Source organism: Rattus norvegicus, chromosome 7 (genome assembly GCF_021556685.1).
Source record: "Rattus norvegicus strain SHRSP/BbbUtx chromosome 7, alternate assembly SHRSP_T2T, whole genome shotgun sequence".
Taxonomy (NCBI): domain Eukaryota; kingdom Metazoa; phylum Chordata; class Mammalia; order Rodentia; family Muridae; genus Rattus; species Rattus norvegicus.
This window is the reverse complement of record NC_141540.1, coordinates 72,860,134-72,872,207: the sequence shown is the minus strand read 5'-3', so window position 1 is coordinate 72,872,207 and position 12,074 is coordinate 72,860,134. Positions and strand designations below refer to the sequence as shown.

Below are 12,074 nucleotides of genomic sequence, written 5' to 3'. Positions count from 1 at the left end.
GGGTCAGGGCCGTCCAGTGACAAGGCACTGCCCCATGGTGGACACTGCCGGTACTGAGGCTCAGCCCTCAAAATATCCCTTTTCCCTGATCTGGAACTCTCTAGGCAGCACCGGCCAACTAAAGAAGGGGAGGCAGAGTGGTTGGGACCCCAAAATCACAACCTCTTCACTCACAGCTTATTCCCTAGTGCCACCTATGTTATTAACAAACCTGGAGCCCATGGAGAAAGGCTAGCCTGATACTATCCTCTTGTATCAGAGGCCACTCCCATTTAGGGTCATGCATCTCGGGGCTGGCTATGTAGCCCAGTGGTAGGGTACTAGCCTAATATGTGCAAAGCCCTGGGTTCAATCCTGTGCACCGAACAAAAGCAGATATGATGGGTGTGGTGCATGCCTTTAATCCCAGCACTCTAGAACAGAAATTGAAGGTTGCCCTTAACAACACAGGGAATTGAAGGGAGGGAATTCAAAGTCAGCCTGGGCTACAGGAGAATCTGTCTCAAAAAACAATGACAACAAAATAAAGCAATTCACCATAGTCTCCGTTACTAAGGAGACTGAGGCAGGAGAATCACTTATGCTAGGAGTTCTAGCCAGCCTAGGCAACATAGAAACACTTCATCTCAAAAGACAAAAACCAAAGCAAATAAAAAAAAAATAGCAACCCTAGCGCACCCTCCCCCCCCCCAAATAAGCCTGGTGCTAGTGGCACACATCTTTAATGCATTGTAACTCAGGAGGCAGAGGCAAGTGGATCTCTGTGAGTTCAAAGCCAGCCTGGTCTACAGAGCAAGTTTCAGGACAGCCAGGGCTACACAAAGAGAGCCTGTAATGTGGGAGTGGGAGGTGGGGTCAGAAATTGGGAGGTAACTCAGTAGGTAAAGCTATTGCTTTGTAAGCACATGGACCTGCATTTGAATCTCCAGAGCCCAAGAAGAAATGTAATCCCAGTGTTGGGGAGGCACAGACAGAAGGTGATCCCGGGGACTCGATGGCCAGCCAGTCTAATCTAATTGAGTGAGGCCAACAAGATAACCTGTCTCTAAGGAGGTGATGGTAGTCCTGGGGATGGTACCCAGGGCTGTGCTCCAGCCTCCACACACATGTACACACACACATGTACACACACACATGTACACACACACATGTACACACACACATGTACACACACACACACACACACACATACACCACACACATGCACACACACAGAAAAACAAAGTCAAGGCTTTGGAGAGATGGCTCAGTGGCTAAGAGCATTGGCTGCGCATGCAGAGGACCCAGCACCCACATGGCAGCTCACAACAGTCATTCCAGTTCCAGAACAGCCATCTTCCTGGCTCTGAGAGGCACTGCATGGATGAAGTTTACTTGCATATTTGCAGGCAAAATACCCATACACATAAAGTAAATAATACATCTGTAAAAAGCAAAACAAGGGCTGGAGAGATGGCTCAGTGGTTAAGAGCACTGGCTGCTCTTCCAGAGGTCCTGAGTTCAGTTCCCAGAAACCACATGGTGGCTCACAACCATCTGTAATGGAATCTGACGTCCTCTTCTGGTGTGTCTGAAGACAACGACAGTGTACTCACAATGTAAGGAGAGTGAACTTACATAAAAAACAAACAAACAAATAAATCTTTAAAAAGCAAAGCAAGGGTTGGGGATTTAGCTCAGTGGTAGAGCACTTGCCTAGCGAGCACAAGGCCCTGGGTTCGGTCCCCAGCTCCGAAAAAAAAAAAAGAAAAAAAAAAAAAAAAAAAGCAAAGCAAACAAGCAAAACTAAAACAAAATCCATGAAGGCTGTGACCAGAGGCCTGGGGTAACCAGGAGCTGAGGCTTCTGTGTTTTTCCTGATTTGTTCCCTGGGTCCCTTAAACTTCCATTTTCTACATTATCAGAAGCCTGGCACCACCCCTGGGCTGCCTCAGATTTGACCAACTCCTACAGTACCCTAAAGATAAGTGGTCACTGGGCACAGGTTCTCCAAAGGCCCATGCCCTTCTGCCAGCCTTGACGGACTCTGCCCTGCTGTAAGATTGCATCACCACCTCTCTGGGTTTCCCCAGACATCACAGAAGCACGCCCTCACCCCTTGCTCTGGCCCTCCCCCAGGTGGACTCTGAGCAGCCAGCACAGGCAGGGTCAAAAGATAACTTCTATGTCCCGTGGCACTGCCACCTTGGCCTGAGCAAGAGGACTCCATTTTTTTTTTTAAACCCACCCTTTCAAAAACCTATCACAGCTTGAATGCTAGAAATGGAGACTAGAATTCTTCATCTGACATGGAGACCCTGAGAACTAACCACTGGAACAGCCTCATAAAGCTGTTCCAGTTTCCAAGCCAGGAAGGCAGGGCATATGGAAAAGCCACCCATCCCCACCTGGCCGCTATGGACTCCCTCATCTGAGTCCTAGACCTTGGGAACCGATCGTGTGAAATCATCCTTTTTCTTGCATCATGCATGTCCACGTTGCACACACCCTCCCATACCCCTACCTCAAGCCACCACACCCAGATGGTGAAACTCGAGCCCAGGGGGAGCCCTCCACCCCCTGCAGAGGCCTGATGGGCAGCACAGCTGACCAATCCTAAGGTTCAGAGGGTAGGTCTGCTGGCTGACCGCTAGGTGAGGGAGCCCTAGCAGTTGGCTCTAAAGAGGCCCTGCACAGTAGTCAGTCATGAACTGTGAGGGTCGAACATAGCTACCCATCAGATGATCTACTCTCAGGCTTCCTGAGTCACAGGCTACCAAGGACAAGTAGCTCTGTCTGCCCTTTGTTGAGGGGAGCTGTGACACTGGTTTGCTGCTGCTGCTGCTGCTGCTGCTGCATCTTCTTTGGGAAATCAGACTCAATAAACTGCCATCCATCTGAGGTTCTCAACTCAGAGCCATCTACCTGGAGCATGGGACTTTCAAATGTCCAGCTCTGGACAATACTGCTGTGGGCATTGGCATGGGTGCAGAGTACAAGATCTGCGTGCCCGTCCTGTGGGGCCCCAACTCTGACACCCCAAGGAGAACGCGCTCTGGTCCTAGAGCTAGCCAAGCAGCAAATCCTGGAGGGGCTGCACCTAACCAGCCGTCCCAGAATAACTCGTCCTCTGCCCCAGGCAGCACTGACCAGAGCCCTCCGGAGACTGCAGCCCAGGAGCATGGTCCCTGGCAACCGAGAGAAAGTCATCAGCTTTGCTACCAGCATAGGTGGGTGAGGGGAGAGAAACGGGAAAGGCAGACAGAAGGAGAGGCCTGCAAGGGAGGCAGGAGGAGTGGGGTGTGGCAGCAAGAGAAAGAAGAGTGGAGGACACGGGCAGTCCAGGCTCTTTGCAAAAGTTTGTGTGAGGGACGGTTGGGCAGGTTGGCCTAGAGAAGCTTTGTCTCTGTTCACGTTTTCTCTTTTCTTTCTTTCTTTCTTTCTTTCTTTCTTTCTTTCTTTCTTTCTTTCTTTCTTTTCTTTCTTTCTTTCTTTCTTTCTCTCTCTCTCTCTCTCTCTCTCTCTCTCTCTCTCTCTTTCTCTCTCTCTCTCTTTCTTTTTGTTTTTGTTTTTGTTTTTGTTTTTGTTTTGTCGTTTGAACAGACAAATCCACTTCAACCTACCGCTCCGTGCTCACCTTCCAACTGTCCCCTCTTTGGTCCCACCACCTGTACCATGCCCGCCTCTGGCTGCACGTGCCCCCCTCTTTTCCGGCCACTCTGTATCTGAGGATCTTCGGTTGCGGTACCACGAGGTGCAGAGGATCCCGCACGTTCCTAGCTGATTACCAAACCACTTCCTCCGGCTGGCACGCCCTGACTCTGCCCTCTAGCGGCTTGCGGAGTGAGGAATCTGGAGTCACAAAACTCCAACTGGAATTCAGACCTCTGGACCTTAACAGCACTACTGCCAGACTGCCACGGCTGCTGTTGGACACAGCGGGACAGCAGCGTCCCTTCTTGGAACTTAAGATCCGAGCTAATGAACCCGGAGCAGGCCGGGCCAGGAGGAGGACTCCCACCTGTGAGTCTGAGACCCCCTTATGTTGTAGACGAGACCACTATGTCGATTTCCAGGAGCTGGGGTGGAGAGACTGGATCCTGCAGCCGGAGGGATACCAGCTGAATTACTGCAGTGGGCAGTGCCCGCCCCACCTGGCTGGCAGCCCTGGCATTGCTGCTTCCTTCCATTCTGCTGTCTTTAGCCTCCTCAAAGCCAACAACCCTTGGCCTGCGGGTTCTTCCTGCTGTGTCCCCACCGCGCGAAGGCCTCTCTCCCTCCTCTACCTTGACCATAATGGCAATGTGGTCAAGACCGATGTGCCAGACATGGTTGTAGAGGCCTGTGGCTGCAGCTAGCAAGAGGACCTGAAGGTTTTGAGTGAAGTTCAAGGTTCAAGTTGGGGGTTCCCAAGCAAAAGGGTCCTGTGTCTGGAAGCACAAGTTCCGGATCCATACTGACACCCAACAAGCTGTGTAGCAGTATGCCTGAGTTTGACCCCTGTGGAACTCAAATGGGCATTTTTCTTGTCCCAGATTCTGGCCTATTTCAGGCTGTTTCAAATGTGGACAGATGGGTAAAACGTTTCCTTTCGAGAAACTGCCTGGCCAGCACCATTTCCTACATCAAGCCCTGTTCCAGGACAGCAGGGGATGCCGTGGGAGGGAAGGAAGAATGCAGGGAAAACTACTTAGTCTCTCCCGAAAAAGAAGTTCCTCAAGTAATAAAGGAGGAAGTAGAAGGGTGGGCAGATTGGGGAAAGGTATACAGGCTAAGAACAGGGACTGTTGCCTGCTTTGAGCAAGGTCAAGAGGAAGATGAGCAGGCACTGAGGTGGGAGAGCTGTTAGGAGGCCCTGGAATTGAGAGTCAGTAAAAAGGGGTGCTGAACCCATAAGTTCTCTAGCTTCCCCTTGGGGAGAGGACCCATGTAAATGACATACGTTTATATTTTCTTAATAAAAAGGAGAAAGAAAAGCAACAGTGTGTAAGGGGTTGTTAAAATGAGCCAGAAACAAAGTGTGGTCTGGGGACCTCTGTGCTTCGGGGCCTTTTCAAGGGGTTTTCAAAACTATTTGCATAATCACATAGAGAAGTTATTTGTCATTTACTATCATTATTTTTTCATTGTTCTGTGGGAACAGGGTTTACACTTATAACTACAGCCCTCAGGAGGCTGAGACAGGAGGATCGCCGTGAGTTCAAGACCAGCCTTCATAGTGAATGCTGGGCTAGCCTGAGCTATGGAGTGAGATCCTGTCTCAAAGCAAAAGAAACAAACAAAACAACAAAGAAAGTACTGTGAGTCTTTCCAGAGTGTATTATATGATACAGCCGATGACATTGTGGCTTATATATTCTCCTTTCTCTCCTTTAAACAATTTTATTTATTTTTATTGTATGTGTATGATGAGTCTTAGGCCTGCACCGGCTTGCAGTGCCCATAGAGGTCAGAAGAGGACGCTGGATCCTTGGAACTAAAGTTAGAGCAGTGTGAGCTGCCTGTGTCTGTTAACAGAACTCAGGTCCACAGTAAGAGAAACAAACAATTAAAGGCTGAGCTACCTCTCCACCTGAGACATGTGCACACACAGTCACACATTGTTTTGTTTTGTTTGGAAACAGCCCACGCTATCTTGGAACTCTCAATCCTCCTGCCTCAGACCCTCCTGCCCTGGAATTAAAGGCATAAACCATCACACCTGGCTATGTGTTCTTTTGTTACTGTCCTTTCCACTTTTACATTTTTTTATATGTGTGAATACACTGTCACTGTCTTCAGACACACCAGAAGAGGGCATCCAATCCCATCACAGATGGTTGTGAGCCACCATGTGGTTGCTGGGAATTGAACTCAGGACCTCTGGAAGAGCAGCCAGTGCTCTTAACCTCTGAGCCATCTTTCCAGCCCCCACTTTTACATTTTAACACTATCCTGATGAGCAGAAATCATGCTTTAAAAGGCATGCAGGTTTTTTTTTTTCTTAAATATTAAAGGAGTACTGGAAGTTGGCTCAGTGGTTCAGAGTGCCTACTGGGCCTGAGTTCAATTCTTAGTTCCTAGGTTCTGTGGCTCACAGCTACCTGCAACTCCAACTCTAGGGGATCCAGTGCCTCTTCCCTTTGAGAGCACACGCACTCACAAACACATACCCCACAACTGAACAGAAAAAGCTGGAGAGTTGACTCAGTGCTTTAGGAGAGCCTACTGCTTGTGGAGGACTGGTTTGATTCCCAGCTTCCGCATGGTGGCTCAAGCATAGATAACTCCAGTCCCAGAGAGTCTAACATCTTCTGACCTCCACAGGCACCAGGCATGAATGTGGTGTGCATACATGGGTGCAGGCAAAACATTCATGTACATAAAATCAAATAAATACACCTGTCTTTTTTTTTTTTTTTGGTTCTTTTTTTCGGAGCTGGGGACCGAACCCAGGGCCTTGTGCTTCCTAGGTACACCTGTCTTAATTAGGGTTTTACTGCTGCAAACAGACACTATGACCACAGCAACTCTTACAAAAGGACACATTTAATTGGGGTGTCTTACAGGTTCAGAGGGTCAGTCCATTATCATTAAGGCAGGAGCATGACAGTGTCCAAGCAGGCATGGTGTAGGAGAAGACTGTCTTCCAGGCAACTAGGAGGAGGGTCTCAAAGCCCACCCCCATGGTAATACACTTCCTCCAATAAAGCCACATCTCCTAACAGTGCCACTCTCTGGGCCAAGCATATTCAAACCACCACATTCCATTCCCTAGGCCCCACAGGCTTCCTCAAACACATGAGTCTATGGGGCCATACCTAGCCAAATCAAAATGAAAAATACATTTAGTCCAACTTCAAAAGTCCCACAGTCTATAAGTCTCAACAACATTAAAAGTTCAAAGTCTCTTCTGAGATTCATTCAATTACTCAACCCCAAAGCAAGACAGGAAACCAACTGGGCAAACTCTAAACTCTGCATCTCCATATCTGATGTCAAATTGCCTTTCAGGTCTATGCTGACTGAAACAAACTTCTTTCTCTTGGGCTGGTTCCACTCCCTATTAGCAGCTTTCCTCAGCAGGTATCCCACATGATTGGCATCTCTAACATCTTGGGGTCTCCAAGGCAACTTCAACTTTACAGCTTCTTATTCCAATATCTGGGATCCACACACAATCTTCTGAGCTTCTTGAAACAGCTTGCATCACGTCTCTAGCTCTGTCCTCTGTAGCACTCTAGGCTCTGGTTGACTCCATTCCACCGCCACTGCTGTTCTTGGTGATCATCCCATGGTACTGTCATCTCCAATATACTATGGTCTTCTGCTGCACCTAGGCCTCTCATAGACTCTCTTCATGTTGCCAAGCCTCAGTTTCTTCCCATGACCCCTTCAGTCCTGGGCCATCAACTGCAATTGAGACTACACCTTCACCAATGGCCTTCCCTGGCCTCTCACAGCTGCTCTCCATGACCCCTTCATACCTTCAAAGCCAGTACCACCTGGGTGATTCTTACACATTACCAAGTCCAGCCACAGCACAAGGTACAACCTTGGCTATCTCTGGAACACAGCTTCTTTGTGCTCTCAGAAAACACTTCCCAGAAGATTTCACCTCAGGGATGTTGGTCTCTTTTTTTTTTTTTCTTTTTTTTTTTTTTTTCTTTTTTTCAGAGCTGGGGACTGAACCCAGGGCCTTGCGCTTGCTAGGCAAGTTTTCTACCACTGAGCTAAATCCCCGACCCCATTGGTCTCTCTTTTTTTTTTTTTTTTCTTTTCTTTTTTTTGGAGCTGGGGACCGAACCCAGGGCCTTGCGCTTGCTAGGCAAGCACTCTACCACTGAGCTAAATCCCCAACCCCCGTTGGTCTCTTTTTAATTGCTGTTAATTTCTTAGCTCCAGCTGACCAGCCCAGTCGTCCCTTCTATTCTTGATTCTAAAGCCAGAGTTACATGGTTGAAGCTGCCAAGTTCTGCTGCTTGCTGAAGCTGGAACATGCCCTCCTTGTTCTGTTATATTATCACCAGCTTTCTGTTTTCCAACTCTTTCACTGCCTAAGATTGGCTGTCCTGAAACTTGCTCAGTAGATCGACCTTGAACTCAGAGATCTGCTTGCACAGGTGTGCCCTCCATTTCTGGATTGTAGTTCACTCCAGATGTAGTCAAGTTGACAACCAGAAATAGCCATCACAACATCTATATTTTTCTTTAAAGTTAAAGAGAGGCTGGGAGCACAGTTCATCAGGTCAAGCACCTGCCACATAAGCACAACCTGTGTTTGGTTCCTTGATAGCAATGTGACATCCTGGGGTGTGCACATCTGTGACCCTAACAGAGAGTTGCTGAGATGGATCTGCGGGTTAAGGTATTCAAGCCTGAATACCTGTATACATGTTTGATCTCTAAGACACACATGTTAGAAGGAGAGGTCCAACCCTGTAGGTTGATATCATTATGCAAATGAAGGCAGACAAGATAAAACAAGGCCTGTCATTGGATGAGAAGGAAGGGATGTGGGAGCAGAGGTTTTAGAAGGGAGGGAGAAGAAGAGAGAGGAGGCAGTAGCAAGGAAGGAGCTTGGAGAACATAGTAGCAGATGTTAAGATTCTTCCCTGAGCATAGACACAGGTTATGAATATTTTTAAGGGATTTTGTGTTGTCTAGATGGGCAAATTATATCTTATCAATTGGATCAGAGGTTACTGTGTGGTGTGTTCTTTCATGTGGCGTCTTTTTTTTCTTTTTCTTTTTTTCGGAGCTGGAGACAGAACCCAGGGCCTTGAGCTTGCTAGACAAGCGCTCTACCACTGAGCTAAATCCCCAACCCCTTCATGTGGCGTCTTAATTGAGTTCAAGAGAAAGTGCGGTGGCGGGACACACCAAGCCCGCCATGGAATTGAGATGTGTATGCCTGGCATGGTAACAACCAGCCAAGGGAACTATGAGTGAAAGCAAAGCAGTGTGGAACTGGAACAGCTCGTCGACTGCCCAGGTTAGAGAGTACCATGGGGGCCAGCATGGAGCCACTGAGATAAATTAGTTCCTATGGCCCAAGAGAGCTGAACTAGCAAGACAGCAACCATCCCAGGGTCAAAGAAAGAGCCCGGGAGAGAAGCACAGAGCAGTACACACAGGAATCAGTCCCACCATTTTTATTCTTTACTGCACCATGTTTCCTACAAGCAGTTGTGTTGGTTTGGATGAGAAAGACCCCAAAGGTTCATCTGTGTGAACCCTTGGCCCCAGCTGGTGGAAGTGTTTATGGAGGATGAAGAGGTGTGTCCTTGTTAAAGGAGGTGTGTCATTAGGTCAGGCCTTTCAGGTTTCAAAAGTACATGTCTTTTCTTCCCAGTTTACTCTTTCTTTCTCTCTGCCTTCTGGCTGTGTCTCAGGGTGTAAGCTTCCAACTACTGCTGCAGTGTCATGAATGCCTGCCCCGTTGCCATGTTCCCACCATGATGGTCATGGACTTGGTCTCTGGAGCTGTTAGCCCCTAATAAACACTTTCTGTTATAAGCTGCCTTGGTTATACCATTCAGAGCAACAGACAGTAACTAAGTTGCTTAAGAGAACTGAGTCCTGGGCTGGAGAGATGGCTCAGTGGTTAAAAGCACCGACTGCTCTTCCAGAGGTCCTGAGTTCAAATCCCAGCAACCACATGGTGGCTCACAACCATCTGTAATGAGACCTGATGCCCTCTTCTGGTGTGTCTGAAGACAGCTACAGTGTACTTATATATAATAAATAAATCTTAAACACACACACACACACACACATACACACACACACATACACACACACACACACACAAAGAGAACTGAGTCCTGCAAGTGTCCCCTGGCCTCCACACACTAGGGCATGCATGGTGGTTTCAATAAGAACGGCCCTTACAGGGGCTGGGGATTTAGCTCAGTGGTAGAGCGCTTACCTAGGAAGCGCAAGGCCCTGGGTTCGGTCCCCAGCTCCGAAAAAAAGAACCAAAAAAAAAAAAAAAAGAACGGCCCTTACAGACTCATATATTTGAATACTTAGTCACCAAGGATGGCACTATTTGAAAGGATATAAAAATTAGGAGGTACGGCCTTGTCGGAGGAAGCGTGTCACCGGGGGTGATCTGAGATTCCAAAAGCCCATTCTAAGTCCAGGGTCTGTCTGTCAGGGGATCAGAATGTAGCTCTTATCCGTGTTCCCTGACATGAAGGCAACAGACTAAGCTTCTCACACTGTAAGCCGCCCACCCCACAAAATGCTTTCTCTGATGAGAACTGCCAATGGTCACAGCAACAGAACAGTGCCCAAGCCCGCCCTGAAATACACCCTCTGCCACAAAACAAAGAAACAAAATGAAGAAATCAATAAAAACCTAAGGTAGAAAGATGGGCATAGTAGTACATGCCTTTAATCCCAGCACCAGGAAGACAGGGGCAAAGGAATCTCTGTAAGTTCAAGGCCAGCCTGGTCTACATAGAGAGTTCCAGGTCAACCAGGACTAACATGGAGAAACCATGTCTCAAAATCAATCAATCAACCATCCAATCAGGGGCTGGAGAGATGACTCAGTGATTCAGAGCACCTACTCCTCTTCCAGAGGTCCTGAGTTCAATTCCCAGCACCCACATGAGGGCCCATGGTCTTTCATAACTCCACTTGCAGGGGCTCTGACCTTCCCCTCTCACCTCTTTAGACACCAGAAACTCAGGTGGTACACACACATACAAGACACTCCTACATATTAAATAAATGCATATTAAAATTAAGTTTATAAAAATTACATATATATTTCAAAACAGGGGCCTCTGTGTAGCCCTGGCTGTCCTGGAACTCACTCTATAGACCAGACAGACTCAGAGATCTGCCTGCCTCTGCCTCTGGAGTGCTAGGGTTAAAGGCGTGTGCCATCACTGCCTGGAAATAAAACTTTCAAGTAAATACAGGAGAAATTGGATATACGGTTTGTGCTTGTCACTGTAGCAGTGGAGAGGCTGAGGCCCAGTTGGCTGTGAGTCTGAGGTCAGCCTGGGTCAGCTTCTGAGTGAATTCCGAGTTAGCCTGGACTAAAGTGTAACAGCCTGGCGCCAGAACACAGAAGTATCCCTTCCCACAGATTTCAGAAGGCTGCAGAGGGGTCTTGAAACCAAAAGGCTCTGAAGTTGTCCAGCTGTGCAAGGTGAGTCACGTGACGCATGTAGAGCTCTTTCTCTGTGGTTACTGACCTGTCCTGGCTGTGGGTCCCTTGTAAGTTTCATGGATGTAACTTGTCAGTCATACGGAGTGGCAGGTTTGTTCCTTTTCTGTTCCCACCCTAATAATTACTACTCTCACTTGTAAGGTTTCAAACATGTCCCCCTCTTCATCTTAATCTTGTTTTTAAAAAAACACACTTACCTTGCAGACCCAAGAAGGTGGTTTAAAACAGCTCTGAGATCTGTTTGAACAAAGACCTCTTCCCTGCCCTGCCACACTTTTGCTTCTTTCTCAGGTGGGAAACTGACATAGCAGCCCTCTTCCTGTGTCCAGTCACCATGGTAACACAAAGTCAAAGAGACAGGGTCCTCCCCCATCAGGCACCTTAAGGGATCTCTATGGTGTGCCCTTCTGTTTCTTTGAGCTCATTCAGCTCCCTGTGCTTTGGGAATCGGAACCTGTCAAATTTCCTTAAGTTCCCCAATGCAATCATTCCGACTCCGAGGAGTGCCATGTGCCAAGATTACCAGCAGAGGGCGCGAAAAGCCTTAGAGAGAGAGAGAGAGAGAGAGAGAGAGAGAGAGAGAGAGAGAGAGAGAGAGAGAGAGAGAGAGAGAGAGAGAGAGAGAGAGAGAGAGAGAGAGACGTGGAGGTGGCAACTGTGTCCAAAATTTGGAGATGGAGAACGGAGTTTCTCCAGAGAAGTACTCTAGACAGAGGCACCTTCAGTGATCTGTGAACACAAATCCTGCACTCAGAACTCCAGCCCGTGTTCTTCTTTCATGTTTCATAGGTCGCGCGCCACACCAAAAAACCAAAAACAAAAACAAAACAAAAAACAAAACAAAACAACAACAACAAAAAAAAACCCAACAACTTTCTACCACAGTCAACCCAACTTCTTTCGCCCAAACCCCAACTCTACAAAT

General features: G+C 47.9%; 1 protein-coding gene across 1 annotated transcript; it reads left to right on the top strand.

The window, feature by feature from the left end:
* The first annotated feature begins 2,685 nt into the window (after positions 1-2,685).
* Positions 2,686-5,674, top strand: Inhbe (inhibin subunit beta E). The gene is made up of 2 exons (NM_031815.3): positions 2,686-3,209; positions 3,583-5,674. The coding sequence occupies exons 1-2, from the start codon at positions 2,912-2,914 to the stop codon at positions 4,335-4,337; spliced, it is 1,053 nt and encodes a 350-aa protein (NP_114003.2). The 5' UTR covers positions 2,686-2,911; the 3' UTR covers positions 4,338-5,674.
* The last annotated feature ends 6,400 nt before the right edge of the window (positions 5,675-12,074 follow it).

What these genes read in the sequence shown, in the direction of transcription:
- Inhbe (NM_031815.3), top strand. Translation starts at nt 2,912, where the DNA reads ATGGGACTTTCAAATGTCCAGCTCTGGACAATACTGCTGTGGGCATTG. An exon ending in CAGCTTTGCTACCAGCATAG is followed by an intron (nt 3,210 to 3,582) that starts GTGGGTGAGGGG and finishes TCGTTTGAACAG; the next exon opens with ACAAATCCACTTCAACCTAC.